General features: G+C 38.6%; 1 protein-coding gene and 1 long non-coding RNA gene across 3 annotated transcripts in view; one reads left to right on the plus strand and one right to left on the minus strand.

The window, feature by feature from the left end:
- LOC128777238 (uncharacterized) overlaps window positions 1–26,968 on the plus strand; it is a 157,053-nt gene that overhangs the window by 17,832 nt on the left and 112,253 nt on the right. The window lies entirely within an intron of this gene.
- GABPA (GA binding protein transcription factor subunit alpha) overlaps window positions 8,670–26,968 on the minus strand; it is a 40,323-nt gene continuing 22,024 nt past the window's right edge. For both annotated transcript variants that reach the window (XM_053903174.1, XM_053903173.1), the window contains exons 6-10: window positions 22,500–22,694; window positions 17,789–17,842; window positions 16,717–16,857; window positions 16,289–16,481; window positions 8,670–12,279 (exon numbers count right to left, since the gene is read on the minus strand). In XM_053903174.1, the coding sequence (XP_053759149.1) occupies window positions 12,051–12,279; window positions 16,289–16,481; window positions 16,717–16,857; window positions 17,789–17,842; window positions 22,500–22,694 (812 nt within the window). In that variant the 3' untranslated portion in view covers window positions 8,670–12,050. The remainder of the gene's footprint in view (window positions 12,280–16,288; window positions 16,482–16,716; window positions 16,858–17,788; window positions 17,843–22,499; window positions 22,695–26,968) is intronic.

Raw genomic sequence — 26,968 nt, forward strand, 5'->3', positions numbered from 1 at the left:
TTAGGGTTTTTGCTTTTGTTTTGTTTTTACATTTTTTAATTTTTTAATTTTTTTTTCAGATTCCACACGTACATGAGATCATACGGTATTTGTCTTCATCATTTTTCGCAGATTGAATTTTTATGGGTTTCCATAATAAATGTAAACAATACCCTTCTGAGAAATGTGGGTTATTTATAAATTTTTATAATTATAAAAAGACTGTAATAAATATTCGAAATTAAACAACATATTTTAAAACTGCCAAGGGTGCAAAGAGGAAATCATAAGAGAAGTTAGAATATATTTGAACTGAATTATAATGAAATTATAATGTTCTAAAATTTGTGTGATGCAGATAAAGCTGTGTTTAGGAGAAATGTTCAGCTTTATTTTTATTTTTTATTTTTTAGAGAGAGAGAGCATGAGCAGAGGGGTTGCTAAGAGATTCTGCAACTCAGAGGGAGAGAGAGAGAGAGAGAGAGAGAGAGAGAGAGAGAGAGTGAGAGAGAGACAGAGAGAATCTTAAGAGGGTTCCATGCTCAGTGCATAGAGCCCAACTTGGGGCTTGATCCCACAACCCTGGGATCATGACCTGAGCCAAAACCAAGAGTTGGATGCTCAAACGACTGAGCCACACAGGCACCCCAAGCTTTAAATATTTATGGTAAAAAAGTAATTAGTGTGTAAAATCAATAGACATAAGTTTCCATTCTAATAAACCAAAAGAGTATGATTATATTAAATCCAGACAAGAAGGAAAGCAATAAAGGTAAGAGTAATACATCAGTAAAGTAGAAAATAAATAGTAGAGAAAATTAATCAAGCCACAAAAATGATTCTTTGACAAGATTAATAATATTGACAAATCTCTAGTAACACCAGCCAAGAGAAAAGAGACAAACCCAGATTACCAATAACAAGAATGCAAGCAAGGTTATCACTATAGATTCTATAGACATTCAAAGAAAAATAGTATCTTTATGCCAACAATTTGACAACGTAGATGAAATTGACAAATTTCCTGAAGAAAAGATCAGCTTATCCTAAGTGACTCAAAATGAAATAAAAAATCTTAATTTTGCTAAGTGAAATAAGTCAGTCAGAGAAAGACAAATATTGTATGATTCCACTCATATGTGGAAGTTAAGAAACAAAACAAATGAACACAGGAAAAAGAGAGAGAGAGAGAGAGAGAGACCAAGAAACCAACTCTTAACTATAGAGAGAAAACTGATTGTTACCAGCAGAGGGGAAGTGGGAGGGGGGGTTGGGTGGGATAGGTGTTGGGGATTAAGAGTACACTTACCATGATGGACACTGAGGAAAGATGTATAGTATTATTGAATCACTACATGGTACATCTCATGTTAACTGTACTGGAATTAAAATCATAAACTTAATGTCTTCTCACAAAGACAACTCCAGGGCTAGATGATTTCAGTGGTGAATTCTATCAAATATTTAAGGAAGAAGTAATATCAATATTATCCAGAATTTAGAGAAGAAGGAAACCCTTTCAACTTATTTTATGGGGTCAGGATAAAATGGATAACCCAAGTCTGACAAGAAAATAATATTACAGGTGCATATCGTTATAATTATAGAACCCCCCCCTGCAAAAAAAAAAAAAAAAAAAAAAAAAAAAAACCTCAACAAAATACTAGTAAATTCAATACAGCAATGTATCAAAATGATGATATATATCAGGACCAAGTGGGATTAATTCCAGGAAAGCCAGATTGGTTTAACATTAAAAAATTACTCAATATAACTTACCATATTAGAAGAGGCTCTTCCTGAAATCCACATTGAGTGTTAGGGGCTTGGACAATGGGGTTAGTAGTAGTGGGGGTGCAAGAGAGGGGATGGACGATATTAGTGATCAAATATTTACTGACTGATTGGATGTAAGAATGAGAAAAACAGAGGAATCAGGAAAATTTTGAGTCCTTCCTTTTGAGCAGTTGAGTGGATTGGGGTGCTATGTACTGAGAAGGGAAAAACTGACAAGAGCAGAAGTGAGTTGGAGAATTAAAACTCTCTCTTTTTTTTGACCCACAGTAAGGCCTTGGATTGTGAGGTACTTGTTCTGCAAGTGCTCCACAAGACAAGCAAACATTTCTAATGCCTTTTAACTTGATAAACAAGTGATGTCCTGCAATATGAATATTGTGTGATGCTGAATGTCACATGATCACAACTGAACTAACGGTTCTTCTCTCTCTCTCTCTCACGCACGCGTTGCGGGATTGTGGGTGATTGTCTCCCATGCTTGGATGCTCGGTCTCAGGCCGTGGGGTTTGGCAGAAATCAGTGATTTTTCAGAACGTTGGAAGGTGCCCGCAACTGGCACTGGTGAATTTCCAAGCCCCTATGGACAGTCCTTCGCTTTTCCATACAAGAGTAAGCTTAGGAATGCTTTGCTTCACTCTAGGTCAGGCTGCCTGCAGATAGAGACACTTTCCTCTGCTGCCTCATTGCCAGTTACATGAAATACAATATATGACAAGAGCTTATTAACACTGTACATGTAGTCAATGTCCATGCGAGCATATACAATGGTCCCCATGCAGAAAAAGGTTGAAAAGAAAGGTGGTAAGAAGAAGGAGATGAGTAGAGTGGACGTTAAGAAGGAGATCACCAAGAAGCACGAACGAGGCATGTGAGTGGCTGAAATTGCAAGATTTTATAAGAAGTCTGCGTCTGTCTCTCATCTGCAGAGGAGGAGGAAAAGAAGGAGGAGGAATCCCTCATTTCAAATGAGATAATGGAGATGTGTAAAATGTGGAAAATAGTGCAAAATTTTGCAGAAAATCACCGCCCGAATAAGGCTGTAGCATTGTGAGAGATGAATCTGTTTAACCACAATGCGATGTCACATTTCCGCGAAATCCTCAGAAGGAGGCAAACAAGTGCCATTGGATAGGTTCCTTGTTAAAGTTGTACAGAAAGAAGAAGATTCCATTGAGCCAATAGCAGGGATTCCCTTAGTGATAGTGAAAGTCATTCCACACAATAACCCTCCTCTCTCTTGTCTCCCTCACACCAGCCACAAAGATTTTCAAAGGTGAATACAGGTGAATTTATTTTTCTTTACATTTTGTATTTTCTTCATTATTTTGTATTATATTACAGGATTGTAATCATTTTTATATGACTGTTTTTGGGTTCTGGAATGAATCATCTGAGTTTCCATTATTTCTTATGGGGAAATTTGCTTTGATATACAAGTGTTTTGGAATACAAGCATGTTTCTGGAACGAATTATGCTCACAGACCAAGGTTTTACTGTATTTAGATTAAAATGTTCTATTATATGTCCTTGTCAGCAGGTGAAGATACTATTCTTGGATTCTGCGAGAGGTCAAGTGTAGATAATTGACATTTGCTATCGCATAGATGGCTTAGATGGAAACGAAAGTATGTTTGAGAAGGAGAGAATGACCAATTCAGGACAATAAAGAACAATAAGATTTTTGACAGGCAGAGAACTGGGAAGAAAAGAAGGACAAAAAGAAAAAGCATGTCAATTAGAGAGAACAGGGTGAAGAAATACTGTCCCTATCCACACTCCACCTCAAAAGAGACACTAAATTGATCTAGTTATCAGCTTTTGGGGAATGGAGAAAATATAGGAAGATTTACTCCAGGAAACCAGTATCCTGACTCTGGAGTAAAGATGTCTAAAGCACAACATTCACTCCTGATTTCTGGGATGCTTTTTAGTAGGCTGAGATAATCATTGACACTCAGAAGGAGTGAACACGGCTTCTGGCTTCCACGGTGTATCTCATTTACTCTGAATGGGTCCCACAAGGTGATACAAGTTCAACTACTTCTCATCTGAGAGAGAACACTCAGGATCATTCTGTTTCAAAGATTTTGCCAATGACTTGAAAACCAAATAGCCAAAGGACATTCCGATATCGTCGCAGACAAAGTGAAAATGTAGAAAATAACCTTACTTTTATTTTTCTTTGGGAAGATACGTGGCATTATTTATTTCTCAACAGGGATGAGAGGAGATCATTTTTACTCAGGAAATAAATAGGAGAGAATGTTTTCCCCAGCAGTATGAAAGTTTATCCAGTACATATCAGGGAATATGTCAGCCCTAAATCCACCCAGCTGAAAGATTTCACCTCTGAAAGCCTTTTGACTTCCTGTTTGCTAAATTCTCCTGAAACTTAACTGCTCTCAGACTTCACTGCTTTGCTTCGTTTGGTTCTCAGAATTTGACAAGAACTTGTCATAAGAATTTTGCTTGACAGCTGCTTTTTTTCAGCTTGTGGAACAAGAAAGGTGAGGATGAATTTTGAGTCCCTGAATAATGTCTTAGCAGGATGGGAATCCTGCCATTTCTGGAACTCGACACCAAAAATTTTGACTTAAAAAATACAATACCGCAGATTTGTCTAATCATCCCCTCTTTGCTTTTTTTAAAATTCCATTTCTTTTTTTTTTTTTTAATGTTTTTATTTATTTTTGAGACAGAGAGAGACAGAGCATGAGCAGGGGAGGGGCAGAGAGAGAGGGAGACACAGAATCCGAAGCAGGCTCCAGGCTCTGAGCTGTCAGCACAGAGCCTGATGCAGGGCTCGAACTCACAAACCACAAGATCATGACCTGATCCGAAGTTGGACGCTTAACCGACTTGAGACATCCAGGCGCCCCCCGGAAAAAAAAAATTTTTTTTTAAGTGGATATGTACTTTAATCTTTTTCATTTTGTTTTTCTAGCATTCAGTTTTTAACTTCGTTGAGGTGTAATTTAGGTATCCTGATGCCTGCCATTTTAAATGTACATTTAAATGAGTTTTTGGAGGGGCACCTGGGTGGCTCAGTCGGTTAAGCGTCCGACTTCGGCTCAGGTCACGATCTCGCAGTCCGTGAGTTCGAGCCCCGTGTTAGGCTCTGGGCTGATGGCTCAGAGCCTGGAGACTGCTTCCGATTCTGTGCCTCCCTCTCTCTGCCTCTCCCCCGTTCATGCTCTGTCTCTCTCTGTCTCAGAAATAATAAAATAAACATTAAAAAAAAAAATGAGTTTTTGGCAAATTTTTCCAGCCATGGAATCATTGACAAAACATAATGTAGGGATATATTCATTACCCCTCAAAATTTCATTGTGCCCAATACAGAAAGTTACCCTCATCCCCAGCCCTAGGTGGCCACTGATCTGCCTTCTGTCCTTAGAGATGAGATACGCCTTTCCTAGAGGGGCTCAGTTCTTTTTATTGCTGTCTGGGTATTCCACAATTTATTCAGTTCCCTGTCGACAGGCATTTGGATTGTTCACAGTTTGGGGCCATTATGAATAAAGTGCTGTAAACACGGGTATACAGTCCTTCAATAGGTATTCTGTTTAGATAACCGTTTCTGTTAGGTAAACACCTAGGATTGGAATTGCTGGCTTGGGACAAAAATGTGTCTACCTTTCCCAAAGAAGTGTGCTAGTTTACATTTTCACCAGCAATGTGCATACTTTCCACGGGGCCCATGCCACCGCCAGCACTTGGTGTCGTGAGACTTTTTAAATTTTCGACAATTTTAGCTTTCATATGCTTTGCTGGATGTCTGTATATCATTTTTTTTGGTGAAGTATTTGTTGAAACCTGTTGGCCATGAACTCTTAGGAGTTCTATAGTTTTGTGAAATAAGAACTTTGTAAGATTATGTTTTGCAATTATTTTTCCCAGTCTGTGTTTTGCCTTTTAAAATGATCTATCAAAAAACTGAGGTTTCAACAAACGGTGATGCAGTTGATTTTGCTGACCTAAAAAAAAAAAATTATTTATTTTGAGAGAAACAGAGACAGGGAGAGAGGGAGCGAGAACCCCAAGCAGGCTCTGCAGCGTCGACACAGAGCCTGTTATATGGCTTGAAATCAGGAACCGTGAGTTCATGACCTGAGCGGAAGCGGGACGCTTCAACTCCTGAGCCACCCAGGTGCCCGATTTTACTGACTTTTTAATGCTTTTGCTTTTTCTATCTTATCTAAGAAATCTTTACCCCAAGATCATGAAAATTTCGTTTTATGTTTGTGTCTTGGTCTTTATATTTAGGTTGACGATCTGTTTCTTTATCCATCTGATGTTTACGTGTGATACGAGGTAGGGAGTGACGCTCATTCTTCTCCATAAACATATCCAGTGTTCCAACATTCGTTGAAAAGACCATCCTTCCCCTATTGAATTACCTTGGCACCTTTGCCAAAAAATCAATTAACTATCTACGTGTGAGTCTTTTTCTGGACTCTATTCTGTTCATTGGTCGTGTCTATTCCTATTTCAACACCACATCTTAATTACTGTAGCTTTTTTTTTAAGTTTAGCAACTTAAAACATTTTTTTTTAATTTTTTTTTTTTTTTTTTAGAGAAAGGGAGTGAGAGCGGGAGAAAGAGACAGACAGACACAGAGAGACAGTGAGAGACAGAATCTTCAGTAGGCCCCACGCTCAGTGAAGAGCTTGACTTGGGACTCGATCCCACAACCCTGGGATCACAACCTGAGCAAAATCAAGAGTAGGATGCTCAACTGACTGAGCCACCCAGGCACCCCGTAGTGTGGTGTTAAATAGCAAATGTTTACATAATGCCACTACTCTAATTTCTTCTCAAAATTATTTTGGCTATTCTGGGTCATTTGCACTTACAAATAAATTTCACCATCAGCTCGTTTACAAAAAAAGACTCCTAGAATTTTGAGTTGAATTGCACTATTTATACACCAACTTAGGGACAGTTAACATTTACAAAATTAAGACTTCCAATTCACAATTACGGTATACCGCTCCATTCAGATTTTCATTAGTTTCTTAGCAGTTTCTGTGGTTTTTGTTGGATGAGTCTTGCACAAATTTTGTTACATTTGTCCCTAATTATTTCATGTTTTCAAAATACTATTGTAAATGAGAACTTTTAAATTTCAATTTCCAATTATTTGTTGGTAGCATGTAGAAATAACATTGAGTTTTGTACATTGACCTGGTACCATACCTTACTAAATTCATTGATTAATTCTAGTTGTTTTCATTAATTCTAATTGTTGTGGTGGTGGTTTTAAAGTTCATTTTGAGAGAGGGAGAGAGAATCCCAAGCAGGCTCCGCACTATCAGGGTTCAATCCCAAGAACGGTGAGGTCATGACCTGAGCTGAAGTCGGATGCTAAACTGTCACCAAGGAGCCTCTAACTGTAGTTGTTTTGTTTTGTTTTGTTTTAATCGGTATGCTTTCTCTTATTTTACAGGCTCTATCTCTTTGCCTTTTCACAAATCTTAGAAGGAAGACAAACTATTACGTATGAAGTTAGCTACAGGTTTTTCAGAGATATTGTATCAGGTTAAGGAAGTTCTCTTAATTCTAGTTTGTTCAGTTTTTATCAGGAGCAGATGTGAAATTTTACTGGATACTCTTCCTGCCTCTATTGAGATGATCAGGTTTGTCCCCCTGTATTGTGTAATATGGTGAGTTACATGGAATTATTAAATTCTTCTTGTGATTCGTTTTTCAAAAAAACATTTATATTGTGGTAAAGTAGACAATTTACCGTCTTGCCCACATGTCTGTGTACAGTTTGGTAATGTTAAGTATATTCATTCTTGTGTAACCAATATCCAGAAATTTTTCGTCTTACAAAGCTAAAAATTTATACCCTTTAAACAATTTCCCATGTCCTCCACCCCTCTACTCATGCATCTGAGAGTTTTATGTAAGAGTTTCGGTCTCTGACACACTGGAAATAAAAAAGTGGTCCTTCACCAGAGGTTTTAAAATCAGTCTAAGTTAGTATTTTCAATCAGTTTGCTAGTAGTAAAAAACCTTTTAAACAAGTGGTTGGCTTGCAAATGAAGCTTTCGAGTCGTACACACACACAAAAAGCCAGTGTTTTGAGAGAACAAATGCACCTAATTTTCCGATTATTTTCATGACTTCAAGCTTAGTAAAATTAGATTGTGTTTTAAAGCAGTTCATTTCACCAAGCCGTAATTTTTGAAGCATGTCAGAGTTTGGCTTGACCATAAATAACATACAGCACGTTTTTCCCTGAATCCTTTGATTCCGTATACTCTGGTCCTGGCTGAAGTGTCTTGTTGTCACACAGGCAACATAAACAGGTAATTCTTTTTAGTTTAAAAAAAAAAAAAAATGGCTTACCAAGAACCTCTACCTGAAGAATCGTTGGCTTGCCTTTTGACAATTACTAACAGTGTCACCATTTCTTCTGTTGCTGTTCTAAACCCGTTTGGCTCTGTGGATGCGATTTCATCTATTTTCTCATAAAGACTAAACTCTAGGGGCATCTGAGTGGCTCTGTCGATTGAGCAGCCGACTCAGGCTCAGGTCACGATCTCCTGGTTCGTGAGTTTGAGCCCGGCATCTGGCTGTGCGCTGACAGCTGATGGTGTGGAGCCTGCTTGGGATTCTCTCTGCCCCTCCTCCTCCCCCACTCCTGCTCTTTCTCTCTCTCAAAATAACTAAATGAATAAACTTAAAAAATAAAGACTAAACTGTAACATCTAATTTTAGTTGTGGAGTCAGTTCTTCCCAAATCGATAGTTAAGTACATGGGACTCATGCACAATACAGCAGATGTAGACGGTCATATTTTCCTCCAACCCAATATTCCAGGAATTTGACAACCATTTTTTTTTTTATGCAGGGAAAAAAACTTCCAAAAACACAGAAATATACTGTATAATAGTTTTATTTTTCTCATATTACTATTTTTACATTTTATGCACAAATATTTTATCTGAGTAAAAATAGAAAATAACTGTTTTATGTAAAATTACAAAAAAAATAAAACCCACAAAGAAATACATAATTGTTATTATGACCGTATAAGTGTCTTTATTTAAAGAGTAAAAATGTAGGCAAAAATCCTCCTTCCTTTTACAAAAGACTGAGAATATTTTTTTTTTTCTGGCAGCAAGTGAAATATCACTGAAATATCAATATTTTTACACCTTCTAGATGTGAAGACATCAAGTTAGTCACAGGTTGTTTGGTAATTATGAATCTTAAAACATTTTTGTGCTATTTCAAAGATACACTAGTTCTTTTTAAAAGGCGGTAGCATAAAACGATGAGTATGGAAAACAGCTGACCTCACCCAAAGTGATGGGAGGTACAGCCCTTGAAAGGAGTATCATACTCGAGTGTCCCCATTAATCGGGAGAGAAAAACAAGTACTTAACGGACATGGATGCACACACGCGAACATGTCGAGCCGGTCGTTCCACGTGAAGGTCAACCACATGGCATTTCTGTTTAATGTGTCTGACTTTCTAGTATCAACACGCATTTTCCAACTTCGGGCTAGGTATGCATGAAAGTTGGCTCAGGGAGAACCTCATGCGGAAAACAAGTTTTAAAACAAAAACGGGCATTTCCTTATTTTTGTACTTAGAGGGTAGAAAAGATGGCCAATGATTCTTTCTTCCTTTAAGTATACTGTAAATTCTCCTATGGAAAATTTATTCATAAGAACAGCAAGGAGTGAATAACATGAATTCTATTTTCTCTTACGACACAAGTTATCTTTCAATAAAAGAAGAGACTACCTGGCTTTCTGATGATTTGTAACCTCAACACGGACGATGGGAACAATTTAGTATGTAAGTTGAGAAAAAGTCACTCGAGTTTCTTGACTCCACTGGGGAAATGAGTCTCATGACTTCACCTATGTTACAGTATACGAATGATGATGACAGGTGAAGAAGAAAGAAATAGCACCTGATCCTGTAGGAGAATGATCCTTGTTCAAGTGATAATGGGGAATAAAAACCGCCAAAGGAAGAAAAATGGGTAGGATGTATTTAAAAAAAAAAAAAGGAACCTGAGGACTTAGAGAAAAGAAGCAATAGTTTGACTTTAGGATCTAAAAGAACGTGGGTGTTCCTTGCCTTAAAATACACATATACAGATAACTGCAACATAGAGGAAGTCTGTCATCTTTGCTAAAACTTTAAAATAATGTCTCCGCAAAAGCATTTTAAATGTTAAAGTCAAAACTTTTAAGTTGCTGATAATATACCAGAAGAGTAAACTTTTTCATGGTTTTACAACTACAAGCAACGTGTCAACTCTCCAGACCAGAAGATGGGGCAAAACCTTTTTAGTGATCTATTTCTTACGTGAACCTGGAGCTTCTACACAGGACTTCCTGTGTCATTCTACTCAGATACTCTTACAGTCGCCGTGCCCAAATTAAACTAATAGTTTGTCAGTCTCTTCTGTATGTGTTTATAAAAAGGTAAAAATAGAAGCTACAAGTTTTATTTTTTTCCGGCATCTACCGGGGGGCCTTAAATGACTTGATAATATAAAGGGACCGACATTACGCAGTCCTCCAGCCACAGCACTTCAAGTCACGATCTGAGGTGACCGGAAAAGAAGATCCTTCCTCTCCTGCTTGCTCCTAAATTCGCCTCCTGCTACGGCTCAACACAAACGACCATCTGGTTCTGGTGGCAGCGACTGCTAGCGATGCCTCCTCGACTCACTACCACCGCCTTTCCTCCGGGTTAGACAAAAGCATCAGCTGAGCTTTTATAAAGCTGTTCAGGGAGATGGCCATAAAGGAAATGATGAGGGAGAAGGTGCATAAAGAAATATCTGAGAATCAATCTCCTGCTCTAAGAGGATTAAAAAGCTCTCTGCCAGTATCTCCTTTCATGATTCATGTATCGCAGCCTTAAAACAAAAAACAAAAAGAAAAAAAGAAAGGAAACCAAGCAAAAAAGAAAGACATTTCTAGTGATTTCTGTTTAGTGTTGGATTGTGATGACGTTTTCATAGATATGGGGATCATTTAATTAAAAATTTTTTTAAAATGAGGTATTGTCTTTTAAGATACATTTCCTTTTGAATATCATCATGTATTCATATATGTGTACAGTTATACATACAACAAAATGGTCAATTGGACATGTATACAGATATATGGGTACTCACACATATATAATATTCAAAAGGAAAAAGTTAAATAGATGGGAAATTTGGTTTTGAGAGAAGACTTGCCTATACTGGAGGTCAGAATTTCCTTTTAAATGTACTGGCAACTAGTTTGTTGTTGTCTCGAAAGGTAAGGTTAACTGCAGACTGATTTCAAGGCTTCCTTTGATCAGAAACACAATGCTCTATAAGCTGCTTTTGCATAATACACCTGCAGGCAGAATAGGCAATGAAAACAAAGAAACAAAGCAAGCCATACCAAACCAAACTAAACCACACTTTTATTTTCTGGCTGAGGTATACCTTTCTGGTTTTTTCAATCTCTGACAGGAAAAACAGAGATCATTTCAGGATTTTTGTAATAGTTGGTTTATTAGAATTAAATGCCTCTCTTAAAATAATTTAAATCCTGGCCTGACATTATGAATAATCTATACAGAAAATCCTTAAAATTAGCTGGAGTTAAGCCAGATTTCAACCTGGATCTCCTTCTTCGGCAGTGCTCTTCTGCCAGTCGACTTCTTATTGTCCTTTGCTTGCAAATATATAAACTATTTTAATAACTTGATGCTCTCAGTTTAGTAACTTATTAATATTATAGTTTTATTTGATACGAATATTTTAGCTCTGCTTGATTAGATGAAACAGGCACACATGCTGTAGCTGTGAAAAATTCCACTTTCTGGTTCTATGTAAAGCAACATCTAAAGCAGCAGAGAGGGGAAACAGTTATATTTTCAAAAATAGTTAAGCCAGACTGTTTCCTGGAGATACTTCATTCATTCTTCATCCTCAGATGCTACTGGCTATTTTTGGTAGGGCTAGACATTAATACTGACCAGTTTAGCTTTCCTGACTGTTACCAAACTATCCCACAATGAGCCTGACTTCACGCTGAAGACATTGTGGTGATCCTTAACATACACGTATTCTAAAATATATGCTTCAAAGTAAAAAGATCCAAATTCACAAGAGTATGAAACATTTATAAAAAAATCATGCATCAGATTGTACAGTCTAGAAATAAAAGAAGATTCAAATTCAGTAATAAAGGTAAGAGCAACACTTGCTCTAACGTTTAAGAAAGACCTTGGGCTCCCAGAAGGTCCGGGCTCAATTATCCTTTTCCGTTTGCAGAGAAGCAGTGGCCAGGGCGACCGCCGTGACCGGCTGGGCAATCCCGTGAAGCTGCATCTTCGCCAGTTTCTTCTGTTCACACTCCGTGACCAAGCGGTTCAACTCTGCCGCACTGTATCCGATAAGAGTCTTCAAGTCACAGACAAACTTGTACACAAATCTCTTGCCTTGGACTTTACAAATCATGTCCCCATCATAATAATACCTTTAAAAAGAGAAGGACACATTGGGACCATGTAAAAAATACAGAATTGGGACTTCTTACTTACGATATTTCACAGATTCTTCCATAAACAGGAGCCTGGTAGAGTATCGCGTCTACCCCAACAGCAATTAACATTGAAGTTATGGTCCAAGCAAACTTCAAAACATGACTTACTAAAATTTCAATGCTCAACACATTTCCACAATTATGATAAAATACTACTTTAAAAATAGACAATGTTAAACAAAACAAAAAACTGTGGGAGTGGTCACAGAACCTAAGAACAAGGGCCTGGAGTCAGAATGTCAAGATTCAAAACCCAGCATCTCTACTTAACTACCTTTGTGATTTTGTGACCACAGGAAAGCCAAATTTTCTCTAAGTTGTTTTTGTTTTTTAAAGTAGGCTCTGCACCCAATGGGGGGCTTGAACTCATGACCCTGAGATCCTAGAGTTGGATGTTGTACTGACTGAGCCAGCCAGGTGCCCCGCAAAGTTTTTATTCCCCATCTATACAATGAGGTTAAAAATAGTACTTACCCTCACAGAATTGTTGAGAATTAAAAGGATTATCTTTGCAAAGTGCTTACTTGGCACACAATGACTGGCACATAGCCCTCTATAAAGTATAAGCTATGTCAATAATTAAGAACCCATATAATAAGAAGAAAATTTTAATATACATATTCAATGAATTGTGGGAATGTCCCCTTCTTTTCTGCATTGTACAAAATCCTTTGTGATGCAGCCACACCTTCACCATCACCATTTTAATATGTAAAGGCTCAACTTGGAGAGAAGTTCTCCGAATCTAAAAGGGAGCCTCAAAAGTAGAAGTAAAAGGCCAGAAGAAAGACGGGATACAGAAAACCAGGAAAGAGGACATCATAAAGAAACAAGAGTTGCCTCTGTGGGAAACCCTCTAGAAGTCTAGCTTACTGCTGGTTTGTATGGAGATGGAAATAGAGCTAGATTTATACTCTGAAAAACAGACCTGATTTCCTGTCATGCGCTGCCAATTCCAATAACAGGGAAAAGGTAAGTCAAGACTTATCTGGGCAGGTGGAATGTGAAGGCTTTGTTGTAAAACTGCACTGCCCATCTGTACCAATCTGACAATGAGCAGTTATGAAAGGCATGACTATTTGCCCAAATACCAGTGGTGTAAACTACCACAGCTGGCAGGATTTTATTACAGAAGTCATTCAATTTAATCAGGAGTCCACTAGTGAAAAGGCGGATCTATATGCAGGAAATTAAGTCACTTTTCTTTAATTCCAGAAGAGCAAAAGTGTCACAGTCAGTCACGTTGACTCTCTCAGTAAGAAAGACCACACACTGGGTGGGCACAGTTCTTGTGTTTCCTTTTGTGTCAATCACGTTAATACAGAATTTAGATCTCAGCCCAAAAACCACCAACTTCCTGTCACCCAGTTTAAAATGAGATTCGTATTTCAGCTTCTCAAGAAAATTTCTACATAATACGTAAGGCTGTAACAGACACTTGAGAAAAAAGTAAAATAAAAGAAGAAAGTGGTTTTACATGTCAAGGAGAAAAACGGAGTTGGTATAATCTTCTGTCTCTTGGTAAGAACGGATAAAGAATACAAACACTAAATTTAATTTTACTTAACGTGTCTTTCAATCTACTAGACGCATCATACAACCACACCTAATAGCAAGCATCACATCTGTACCCTCTCTACAATGAAGTCGAAAGGTACACAATACCTGTATTTTCATGGATAGGATTTTTCTTAAACTTGTCTTTTTTTAACCTTTTAAATTGTGAACTATATTACATAAACAGAAAGCACACCCAAGTGAACAGCTCAGTGATTTATTTCAGTGAACACTCGCCTGTTAACTACAACCTAGGTCAGGAGACAGAACACTGCCAGCCCCCAGAATCCCTCCAAGGCCCTTCCCAGAAATCACCACCCCTCCTTTACTCTAAAAGGTAAACACAATCCAATCCTCTTGCATGATGATAATTCATGGCTTGTATTTACATTCTCATCACCCAAAAGTGCATCCCTAAACTCTGCAATTTAGTTTTCGTTTCTTGAACTTTACACTATAAATGTAATCATATATAGTCTTTTGGGTCTGATTCTTTGACTTTGCATTTGTATCAGCGCTTGTAGCTTTGTTCATTTTCTTGGATACACAGTCCACTCTCGTTTACCATAATTCATTTATTTACTCTCCTGCAGATGGATACTTGGTTTCTGGATATTATAAATAATGCTGCTATGAGCACGTGTGCGGACATATGCAGACGCTTCTGTTGGGTAAATATTTAGGAGAGAAACCGCTGGGTTCCAGGTTCCGTCCCTACCAAAAGTGCAGAAGCACCCCCATGCTCACAACACCTGGTACCAGTGATCTTTTGAATTTCAGCCATTCGAAGCTATGTGTTGTGCCATTTTATGGTGGTTTCCAACCAAGTTTCCCTGATTACGAATGAGGTTGTGCACCACGGCATATGGTCACTGGCCATTTGTATCATCTAAATTCTGAAGTGTCTATTTAAGTCTCTTGCCTATTTTTTCTAGTTTTCCTATCGACTTGCTACATGGAACCGATTTCTAGTATAGTATAAGGAAGGGCTCAAGTTTCCCTTTGTCCATATGGATGGTCAACTGTCCTGGCTCTGCTGATTGAGAAGCAAGTCTTTCCCCCACTGCCATCTTTAAATCAAATCCTCTTATATACCTGGCTCTATGTGGGCTCTCCATTGTAGTAGCCTCCAGTCTGTTCGTCTCTCCGAGGCAAGCCATGCGCTGTCTTACTGTCGAAGCTTTCCAGCACTTCCCGCACTGCTCTCCTCCCTCACATGCCCTGCTTACTGCGCACTTTATGTTCCCATATATGTTTTACAATCAGCATGTCAAGTTCTACAAAGAAACTTATCCAGATGGTCTCTGCATTGAAACTTAATATCAATCTGGGGAGAACTGACATCTTAATGATTAATTCTAATACTTTATCTGTAATTTTGAAGGGACTTGTATATATACATTCATAGCAACCATCAAAAATGAAAGTTTTAATTCTAAGTATATGGAAAGGATCTTTAGATAGCTGGCAAAGTGTGTGAGACTAAATAAGTGATAAGCACATTGAAAAGAAAGCATTTTAGTTACTTAGGAATGCTATTTTGGAAAAGTAAATAATCCTGTAACAGTACTCACATGATCATGATCCTGTAACTGTGAATACTGATCTAACCACAATTTCCATGTAATTATGTAATGACAAGAGAGTGGAGAAAGTGTGTGTGTGTGTGTGTGTGTGCGTGCGCGTGTAGTGATGGGAGGTAAATCATAATCTCTCAGTGTGAAATTCACAATGTTCAAGTGAATCATGAAGTAGCAGTAAAAGCATATTATTTAGAAATACAGAGGTAAATTGCAAAGCTATTTTACACTATATTCACTCTTCCAAAAAAAAGACAGTAATTCCATGATATTTCTATATATCCCACTTCTCAGTTACTTAAATGAACATACTGAATTTCCCACTGTAGTAAGCATAATTTCTGAAAGTAATTCTGTCAAAAAAATTCATACAAGTTATGGGATATTATAAATAATTTTATTCTATTCCAATTCCGTGTGAAGGTTGGATATTCAGAGTTAGGCAGGTTGAAGGGGAAGAAAAAATAGAGGAATGGGTCGACCTTTTGCACCTAATTATAAAAAAGGGAAAATATCTGCATCTTTGCTAAACTTTACACTCAATTCACCTATGCAAATGGCAGCATCTTTATCTGTTAGGTAAATGACAGAAAACTCAGAGATTAAACAGTTAAACACATATATTCTTTTCAACCAGATAAAAACAAATAAGGTTGGAATCATCTTTTAAAGAAACTGTTCCTCAAAATTATCACTAAAGATCTTTGCAAAAAGTCATTTTTAACATAAATGTAAAACCTTTAGCTTTCTGGGGTCATTTTTTAGAAAGGTTTAATGTTAAAAAGAAAAAAAAAATCATCGCCTACCTTAATGCACGACTTAGTTTCTCATAGTTCATTGTAGGCTTATTTTTACGTTGTCCCCATTTTTGTGCAACCAGTTCAGGCTGATTTAGCTTAAACTCGCCTTCGTCACCAACCCAAGAAATGCAGTCTCGAGCATCCTTGTCAGTAAGAAGTTCTAGCAAAAACTGCCATAGTTGAATTTGGCCATTGTTTCCTACATGGACAAGAAGGACAAGTGCTGACCACAGTGCTATGAATTTAACAGCAGGCCAAAGACAACAAACAGATTCTCTGGGTCATTCCTTCCCAGCCATGCTAAAAATACATCTGTTTACAAATGCTGTTTAAATACTGTCAGGGAAATAGCATATTCACATTTTCATACAATGAAATGAAATACACATTAATTTGACAAATTTTAAAAATACCATTAGGTAATGCAAAAATACCTGTTCTGTTCCCAGGAGAACTTCTATCTTCTCCTGAAATCCTAGGAGCTCTCTGTACTTTAGCTGCCTTTGCACTACTATTTATGACTTTAATGGTCGTTGGTGTAGCAGACTGCACGGATGCTGGGATAATTTGCACAGCTGCAAAGAAAAACAAGGAGAAATTTTCTTCTCTTCCACAACAAGCAGTGAAAAAAATTACTGAAAGACACAGAATGCAGTTAGTTTTACTAATGCCCCTCTAATTAGCTCAACAAAAGGCCTCGTTTCAAAAAAGCCTTAATCCACAACAGTTTTGAACAAAATTACCAAAAAAGTTCAGGGGATAAGGTATGATGTTTGCTGTATGGTTTGAAATCTTAACTTGAGGAGTAAGTGTTGATCTTATTTGGAATTAACTTAGTGGTGTGTATATGTTAGGCAAAGAATTATGAAAACATTTGTTTTCAAAATATTTCTTCATTAACAACAGTGTGTCAAATGTTGGAGAAAATACGGACAAAGGAGAACTCCCATGCACTGCTGGTGAGAGCAAACCCCTGCCCCCACTTTGAGAAAAGCTACAGTAATCCCTCATCAGGTGGGAAGCATAGAACTCCTGGGATAGAGAATCTCACACTCATTCTTACAAACACTCATTCAGTGCCAGTCACAGAGTTTTAAGAACAATATTTAACAGCAGTGAAAATGAATGAAATTACACCGCCAAGTATCGATATGGGTCTCATAACTGTCAAACAAAAAAGCAAGTTACAGAAGGATATGTACAGTTTATGATCATTTTACCGAAAAAGTTTAAATATGTGTAAAACTATAAAGTGTGGTTACCTACTTGATAAAAATATAAAATATGCACAGAATAAGAAACACCAAATTCAGGACAGTCATTTAACGCGATATATAAAAGTTCTAATTCTTATGGTGTACATAAATGGTTATACTTCATTTCTTGGTATGTCTAAAATATTTCATCAAAAGTTTAAAAATTAATTTTTCTTTTTATTACCTTGCAGTGAATTAAAAAAAAAAAATTGTGACAAATGGGCCACATGTTATGTGCATGAATACTCACGCTGATCAATTGTAACTATCTCATTCATCTGTTGTTCTTGGCTTGCCAACACATCTGAAGAACATACATAAAAATTTCTGTTTATATTTAAATCCAGAAAATCAAACTCAAGTTAGTAAAACCCACCCCAACCAACCAACCAAACAAAAAAGCAAAGCATTCAACAAAACTCATTGGCACAATAACCTAAGAAATACTTGATAGTCACTTTGCAAGGAAAAGATATTTTTAAGACAAGTAGCAGATGGAAAGCTCTAATTCTTTGAATGGTAAGAAAAGTTATTCAGAGAATCACGGTTTTCTAAACATAAATATCTGTATCTATATCTCCTTCTGTATAAAACCAGGGGACTCTTCAAGATCAGATCAAAGATGAGACTATATACACCACACTGAAATGGCTTAGATCTACATTCTTTAGATGTACATCCTCAGTCAAGATGACAGATCTTCATAATTTATTAATCTAACAGACTGGATAAAAGTTTTGAATAAGATTGCTTTAATTTTATAAAGGCTCCTTCTTAAAGATAGCTAAATTTTCAATAAAATTGTAGTGGTCCTAAAAGTCACAAGTGAATCAAATAATGTAATAATGGTTACGAATATAGCTCTCATATGAGAGTTACATTGTAAAAAGTCCTAATATAACCCTTTAGAGAACCATTCATCACTCATCTGTTGCTGTTCCCTACTCAAATGCTACCCTTTCTTTTTTTTAAAGATTTATTTATTTTTGAGAGAGAGAACGTACAAGCGGGGAAGCGGAAGAGAAAGAGGGGGACAGAGGATCTGAGGGGGGCTCTGCGCTGACAGCAGTGAGCCCAATGTGGGGCTTGAGCTCACGAACGGCAAAATCATGACCTGAACTGAAATCGGACGCTCAACTGCCTGAGCCACCCAGGTGCCCCCTATTCTTTATTTCTTAAACAAGAGTTCCTATTTCCCAGTCTCTAACACTTCAACCTATTTAGTGTCCATCATGGATTGGATTCTTTTCTCTTGAAATTGTTCCTACCAGCAATCGCCTGTGTACTGAGTGAGTCCTAGAGCCTGGGCGCCCAACGCAGCTCTACTTAGGGCACCATGCCAGGGCCCGGTTCCAGGCACACAGAACTGGGAAGCGCTGAGAAACTAAAAAGAAGTCTAAACCCTACCTGTCAGAAGGGAGCTTTCTTTGGGGGTCCTGAGTTTGGGGGATTATACAATTACATGGGACTGGCCTCGATAGATCTTCGTTCTGATCTTAGCCCTCACTTACTGGCTGTGTGACTTTGGTAAATTATTCAACCAACTTAAACATTAATTTCTTCATGTTTAAATGAGATATCCCCACCCATCACCTCACAAGGTTGTTATGAGGATTAAAGAAAACTGCTTTCAAATAGCACAATGCCGAGGGTGCCTGGGTGGCTCAGTTGGTTAAGTGTCTGACTTCGGCTCAGGTCATGACCTCGCAGTTTGTGGGTTCAAGCCCTGTGTCAGGCTCTGTGTAGACAGTGCAGAGCCTGCCTGGGACTTTCTCTTCCTCTCAGAGCTCCTCTCTGACTTGTGCTTTCTCTCTCTCAAAATAAATTAATAAACTTAAACAAACAAACAAAAAGCATAATGCATGAAACAAAGCTTAACTTTCCAGAAACTGAAGATGTTACTATTTCATCCAGATTCCTAGTTCTGAGCATTCTCCTCAAGAACTGTTGTCTCTCTTGAAGAAAAATCCGTGCCCTACATTTGTAGATTTCCCCCCAAATCTTATAAAGGCACCTTGAAGAAGCAAAGTGCTACTGAAACAGAAATTGTTCCATTTGTGGCTTAAATGAACACAGATGCCCTAGCCTAAAAAGAGGCAAAAGAAGGGCACCTGGGTGGCTCAGTCAGTTGAGTGTCTGACTCTTGATTTCAGCTCAGGTCATGATCTCACAAGTTCATGAAACTGAGCCCCACACTGGGCTCTGTGCTGACAGTGTGGAGCCACCTTGGGATTCCCCACCCACCTCCTACTCCCATGCTCTCTCTCTCTCTCTCTCTCTCAAAGATAAATAAATAAATATTTAAAAAATATATTTAAAAAAAAAAAAGAGGCAAAACGGAGTCACCATCGCAAAACCCATGTGTTACCAACCTGTAAGATCAGCTTCTAAGCTCTGAGTCTCAGAATGGAGTTTGGTCTGTCTCCTGGGAACTCTCAAGATTAAGACACAACACAGAGGAGGTTTTGAAAACTGGGTTCAAGACCACACAGACTACCTATCATATTCCTCTACTGTAGCCCTCAAATCCTGGCCACGTACAAAAGAATCATCCTAAGAGGCAGCGCTCTGGGTGAAATGAATCCGTTTTATGAAGAAACTTTAGACACTAAAGATACAAGGCAATTCTTTTTCCTAAAGGAGGTCCTCTGCAAACTGAGAGCTTTGGCTTTGGTGACAGCATTTCAAGAGGCTCTTCAAAAAGCTGTCAGTAATGGAATATTCCTAATTATCCTCGCGAGTACAGCAGGACTTGGTGAAGTTTCCATATGAACTGCAGGAAGGTGGGGGTGACCCAGGTGGAGAATCTAACATAAATGAAGAAGAAGCTCGATCTGTGCAACACTGCTTCTTCTTGAAAGATCACGGAGGACGACTAGATGATAGATGCTGGGTTCGTAAGACATATGCTATAGACTTCACGCTACAAGACGGGCCAGAGTACCTGACTGTGCTCAGAAAAGCCTGTTCTGGGAAATGAGGCTTGTGAATTACAGAAAATCTGCCAGAAATAGCCTTTACACATCAGCCTACCAATCCCCCAATTCAGAACTGGGCATTAGGATCCCAAACCAGATGGGACCTTCCTTGCCAGGACAAAGCAAAGAACCATGGCCAGATAAGCAAGGAATTTGCAAGATACTTATCTAAGCTGTGGGGATTTGTTACTTTTGAAAATAAAATTCCAGGGCAGAGTTTTTCTGAGGAAGACCCGTTCCACTTCAAGGAAATGAATGAACAGATACACGAGATTCCTCTACTCCCCATACCAGGAAAAGTCGCTGAATGAGCTTTAAAGATTTTGGGAAGCACTAGGAGAACCAGACAGCCACAACAAAGTGCTGCCCTCGGGGAGAGAGAAAACCTGCCAATCTGAGAAAAATCAAACTGCAGTCTAAGCACCGTCTTTGTCCTGTCCTAATCTTTAGAGTTCCTATATGAAAACATTTCAGTAAACATGACTCATATGCCAAAAATCTGAAACAATTCAAGAGTTTTCATTATTTATCTGAAAGGCACGAAGGAGAAAAAAAACCGTGAAATCAAGGACAAAACTTCAACTAGAACATTTAATTTCTTTACCTATTAAGAAAAACTGGAAATAAACCCTGTAAATGTAATGAATGTAGTGAGTCAGTGTCATAGATACGTTTTCCCTCTAATATTTAAGAGATTCCATAAAAGAGACAAACTATAATCAGTGAAGGAAAAACCCTGTCTCCAGAGCTCATTTCTTACTCAGCAGTAGAGAATGCACCCCAGGCGGTCAATTACTATGTAAAATCCCTCCAACCTGAGCTGTTCTTTTACTGGGCACATAACAGAATAAACCCTACCAGGTACCTTTATACACCATTACAAAACCAAAGTCAGAGTTTGTCCTGTTCACCCATTCTGAAAAGTATGTGTGTCTGGCTAGCATCTCTGGCCTCTAAACTGGGTGTCAGGGAACAGGTTCCTGCTAAAATATTTTAACAGATAGTCACTGTTGGATTAAAGGGGATTAAGATGGATTAAAATTCAAACAAAATTATTTGCATTTACTTGAGCTTTTTGTTGGTCACCCAGGTAGTTTCTAATTTCTGTATATAGTCACTTAATCATAATAATAATGTCTGTGGAGCCAACATGGAAACACTTACAACCAGCTGCTTTCGATTCAAGATGGAGGGATGCACACTTACACTTCTTTCTCTTTTTTTTTTTTTTTTAAGGTTTTTTATGTATTTATTTATTTTTGAGACAGAGAGAGACAGAGCATGAACAGGGGAGGGGCAGAGAGAGAGGGAGACACAGAATCAGAAGCAGGCTCCAGGCTCTGAGCCGTCAGCCCAGAGCCTGACGCGGGGCTCGAACTCACGGACCGCGAGATCATGACCTGAGCTGAAGTCGGACGCTTAACCGACTGAGCCACCCAGGCGCCCCTACACTTCTTTCTCTTAAGATCCCATTCAATTAAAAGAAATTGTAGAAGATTTAATTCCACTAATGATGAAAAGAAACAGGGATGACATCTGTGGACAATCTTAAGTTTCTAGAAGATAAACAGTAAACGAAAGAACTGACGGATGAAATAAAAGTCAATGACTAAAATTTATGAAGAGAGCTAAGTATGCGGCACAGCATCTTAAGAACTGAGATTCTAGTGTTCACCAGCCTGGTTTTGGATCCTGGCCCTGCCACTCCCTAGCCTTGTACTGTCTAAGAGACGGTACAAGAGAGCTAAGAGAGCTGTCTAAGCCTCACTTTCCTATCTAAAAAATAGGGAAAGTAAGGATCTGTGGCATTAGAAGGATTAAATGAGATAATGCATATAAAGCTCCCAGCACAGCCTTATACAATTAAGTGTTAATTATTATTGCTATTATCTATGATCACAATGCACAATGAAGACAAAATTATAACGAAATAAAATTAAACTGAAGTTACAATGCAAATAGGTAATAACTTAAATTGTATACATTTTCGAAGAAGCTCCAGATGACTCCACAGAATTTCTCCCCGAGGGACTCGCTGAAAAAAATCTTCTTGGTTGAGACTGCATAATTCTCTTCCGGAAATGTTGAGTGTAGTAAGGTCTATATCAGTCATGCTGAATTCCTTCATTACCCAAACCACCCAGTGCAGGACTTGGTCTGTGGACCACTGTATAGGATCTAAAGAGAAAAATATTACCATTAGCCTAGCTCTATCTCGACACTACATGAATTCACGGTTAATTTGTCAATACGTATAAATATATATATACACACACATATATATGGAGATAAAATCCAGACAGGTTTTTTTTCCCCAAGTAAAGTATATAAACTCAAATAAAATTAAAAAAAAATTTGTTTAAAGTTTATTTACTTTGAGAGAGAGAGAGGGGTGGGGGCACCGAGAAGGGGCAGAGGGAGGAGGCAGAGAACCCCAAGCAGGCTCCGTGTTGTCAGTGCAGGGCCCGATGCGGGGTTCAATCTCATGAACTGTGAGATCGTGACCTGCCCAAGCTGTGATCCAGAGTCGGATGCTTAACCGACTGAGCCACCTTAGGTGCCCCCAAATAAGTTTTAATGATGTATTTTCTCCTCAGCTCCTTTTGAATTTTTCAACCTAAATTTGTAATGACTTCATCTGGTTTTACATCTGTTAGTCTGGAGTTTTACTAAGAAAAACGGTATAAAATTGCTCTCTAATGGGTCAACTAGAAGAATAAAATATGTGATTACTTTAGAGAGAATGGAGTTAAGTTATTCAAGTTTCAAACATTATTTTGTAGCTGGGTACAATTTGGTGCACTGAAAAAAACCCAAAAAAATCCATAAGGGGCTTTTGAGGAGCTAAACTTATTCTCCAAAATGTGCACAACATAACCTTCCCTCCCTTTTGCTTCTTGTAAAAAGCTAGTGCTCCTGTATCTCTACCCTTTGGTGGCACTTACAACATGAAAATTGCATGTTTACTCAGCTGTCTTTCCCTGTAACACGTTAAGGTCTTGAATATAAGGGCTGTGTCTTGTAAACCACTGTATCTTCAGCGTTTACCACAATGCCTTATGCATAATTTGTTAAATCTATAAAAAGTAAATACAAATAAATTCATTTTCCCAAACATTTGTTACTATCTAATTGAATTCACAAATGAAAAGGATGGCCAACATGTACGAATATTTAATTGTTGTATCCCCGGCATCTAACAGAGTATTTTACCCATATAAATTTAATAAATACTGACTGAATTAATTTTGATACAGATACTTCTGCATGGAGAAGATGACCTATCCAAATAGCGTTGGTTACATGCCCTAAGCTGCAGGCTATTCAATAGGAGTAAGTGGGGAAAAAAACATTTAGGTACTTATCAAGAGCCAATTTATAGTAAAAAATGAATCAAACATAATAGAGGATTGATAGTCACAGAACTGATTTTTTATTTGAAATTTTCACAAAGAGGTGAAGGGAGGAGGATGGCAGTGAAGTTTTTTAATGTCTCTAAATGCACATGTTAAAAAAACACCACTAAAAGCGACTAGAGAGCAAAACCAAAAATCCAGGTATATTTACAAAAAAACGAGGTGACAAGCTATCCCCAGGAAAGCCCAAATACACACAGGTGAAGACAAAGCTGTAACAGTCACAGACCTTCATGGTGTCAGTTATCTGTGCAGGAGACAGCAAAGCGGGGAGGAAGCAAAGGGACATGTGACCCATTCTTCATTCTGAGCACGAGAGAATTCGAACACAGCCAGGGAGTTCTTACTGAAAGCACGACAGGCCAAGCCAAAGCAGCAGCTCAACCAGTCCTGCCCAATCCAGTAACAGGAGAGCCCAAAGGTCTGAGGTAAAGGCGAAGGGGCTGGAGCAGTGTAGCATCTGTGAGCTCTAAAAACTGAGCCTGCGCATCACATCCAGGAGAGTGGACCGCAATGAGGAGAAACCGGGGGGAATGGGATCGAAATTGAGTAGCATAGGAACACCAAGGAAAAAGAGAGAGGAGGTCCAGATAAAAGTGGAGTAAGGGAACAGGCAGGAACTGAGCAAGCAAGTGGCTCTTTTTTAAAGTTTTATTTATTTAAGTAATCTCTACAACCAACGTGGGGGCTTGAACACACGACCCCAAGATCAAGAGTCACATGCTCTTCTGACTGAGCCAGCCAGGGGCCCCTACTGGCTCCATTTTTTAATATTAATTGAAAATAACAGATGAAGGAGTTCTGGGAAGTTAGAGAAGCTATCCTGAAACACAACTGCCTTTAAAAATTCAAGTAACCTCATTTTACAAAAACATGAAGAAAGTGTCAAGATCAAAAAAGTTGGGGGAAAATAGAAGTAGTCTGATTTGTTTTCTTAAATAACATTAGGACTTCTGTCCTACGTTAGGACTTCTTAACGTAACTAATTGTCCATGCATATTCGCCTGCTTATTTTCTCTAAGACCCTAGTAAAATTATAGTTAAGGATTTTTTAAAAGAAGTAAACTCACAGGACCATGAGTGGAAATGACAAATGGATGGCAGATTTTCAACTTATTTTTGAAGATCATAAGCAGAGTGAAAATCCAGTGAAGCAGGAGAAGCTATGACCTAATATATCTTTCAAGGAGGATATAGCAAGAAAAGTTTCTTGCCTGCAGAACCCCCTTATTGGCTCAGGTCATGGTGGCACCAGGTAGCAGAAGAGGTGTGCATGGTAAATGAGGGGACTGATTTCTTTCTTTCTTTATTTTTAATATGAAATTTATTGTCAAACTCGTTTCCATCCAACACCCAGTGCTCATCCCAACAGGTGCCCTCCTCAATGCCCATCACCCACCCTCCCGCCCTCCATCAACCCTCAGTTTATTCTCAGTTTTTAAGAGTCTCTTATGGTTTGGCTCCCTCCCTCTCTAACTTTTTATTTTTCCTTCCCCTCCCCCATGGTCTTCTATTAAGTTTCTCAGGATCCACATGAGAGTGAAAACATGGTGTCTGTCTTTGTCCGTATGACTTATCTCACTTAGCATAACGCTCTCCAGTTCCATCCACATTGCTATAAAAGGCCATATTTCATTCTTTCTCATTGCCAAGTAGTATTCCATTGTGTACATAAACCACAATTTCTTTATCCATTCATCAGTTGATGGACATCTGGGCTCTTTCCCTAACTTGGCTATTGGTGAAAGTGCTGCTATAAACATTGGGGTACAAGTGCCCCTAGGCATCAGCACTCCTGTATCCCTTGGGTAAATTCCAAGCAGTGCTATTGCTGGGGAATTAAAAGCAAAAATGAACTATTGGGACCTCATGAAGATAAAAATCTTCTGCACTGCAAAGGGCACAATCATCAAAACTAAAAGACAACTGACGGAATGGGAAAAGATATTTGCAAATGCCATATTGGACAAAGGGCTAGTATCCAAAATCTATAAAGAACTCACCAAACTCCACATCCGAAAAACAAATAATCCAGTGAAGAAATGGGCAGAAGACATGAATAGGCACTTCTCTAAAGAAGACATCCAGGGGCACCTGGGTGGCTCAGTCGGTTAAGCGTCTGATTTTGGCTCAGGTCATGATCTCACGGTTCGTGAGTTTGAGCCCCACATTGGGCTCTGTGCTGACAGCTCAGAGCCTGGGTCCTGCTTCAGACTCAGTGTCTCCCTCTCCCTCTGCCCTTCGCCCACTCATGCTCTGCCTCTCTCTGTCTCTCAAAAATAAACATTAAAAAAAAATTTTTTTTTAATAAAAAAAAAAAAAAAAAAAAAAGAAGACATCCAGATGGCCAACAGGCACATGAAAAGATGCTCAACGTCGCTCCTCATCAGGGAAATACAAATCAGGGGACTGATTTTAAGTGTATGGTGGTGTCAGAACCTTCAGGGCCTCTCCTTCATTCTCAGGAGCCAACTGAACAGAAGCATCCCTCAACACACATGTCCATAACCCTTCCCCCACTCCCAGGAACACTTTAAGATCAGTGACAGACATTAAACAGATCTTGGGAGGACAGATCCCAGTAATAAAAGTCTACAAACTGAAGAGTGAGACCCTCTGCCCTTCCCTTTCCACTTCCACAATGCAGCATTCACATACAAGTCAACCATAAATCCTCACTGCAATGTTCTACCCCTGTTAGGTATTTGGCCAATTCTCCAGAAAAGTTAAAGAAACCCAGGAAAAAGAGCTATACATACTGGCACTTTCAAATCTTTTAATGAAATGACCAATACCCCATTTTACCTGTGTATGGTCAAGAAACCCTTTCCAGAGCTTCAAACTAATTAGCTTTAAAGTTATTCACTCTGGGGCGCCTGGGTGGCTCAGTCGGTTGAGCATCTGACTTCAGCTCAGGTCATGATCTCAGAGTTCATGAGTTCAAGCCCCACATCTGGCTCACTGTTGTCCGTGCAGAGCATGCTTTGGATACTCTGTCTCCCACTCTCTCTGCCCCTCCCCCGCTGACGCTATCTC

The sequence above is a fragment of the Panthera pardus genome, unplaced genomic scaffold, assembly GCF_024362965.1.
Source record: "Panthera pardus isolate Hobbes unplaced genomic scaffold, ASM2436296v1 HiC_scaffold_16, whole genome shotgun sequence".
Classification (NCBI taxonomy): domain Eukaryota; kingdom Metazoa; phylum Chordata; class Mammalia; order Carnivora; family Felidae; genus Panthera; species Panthera pardus.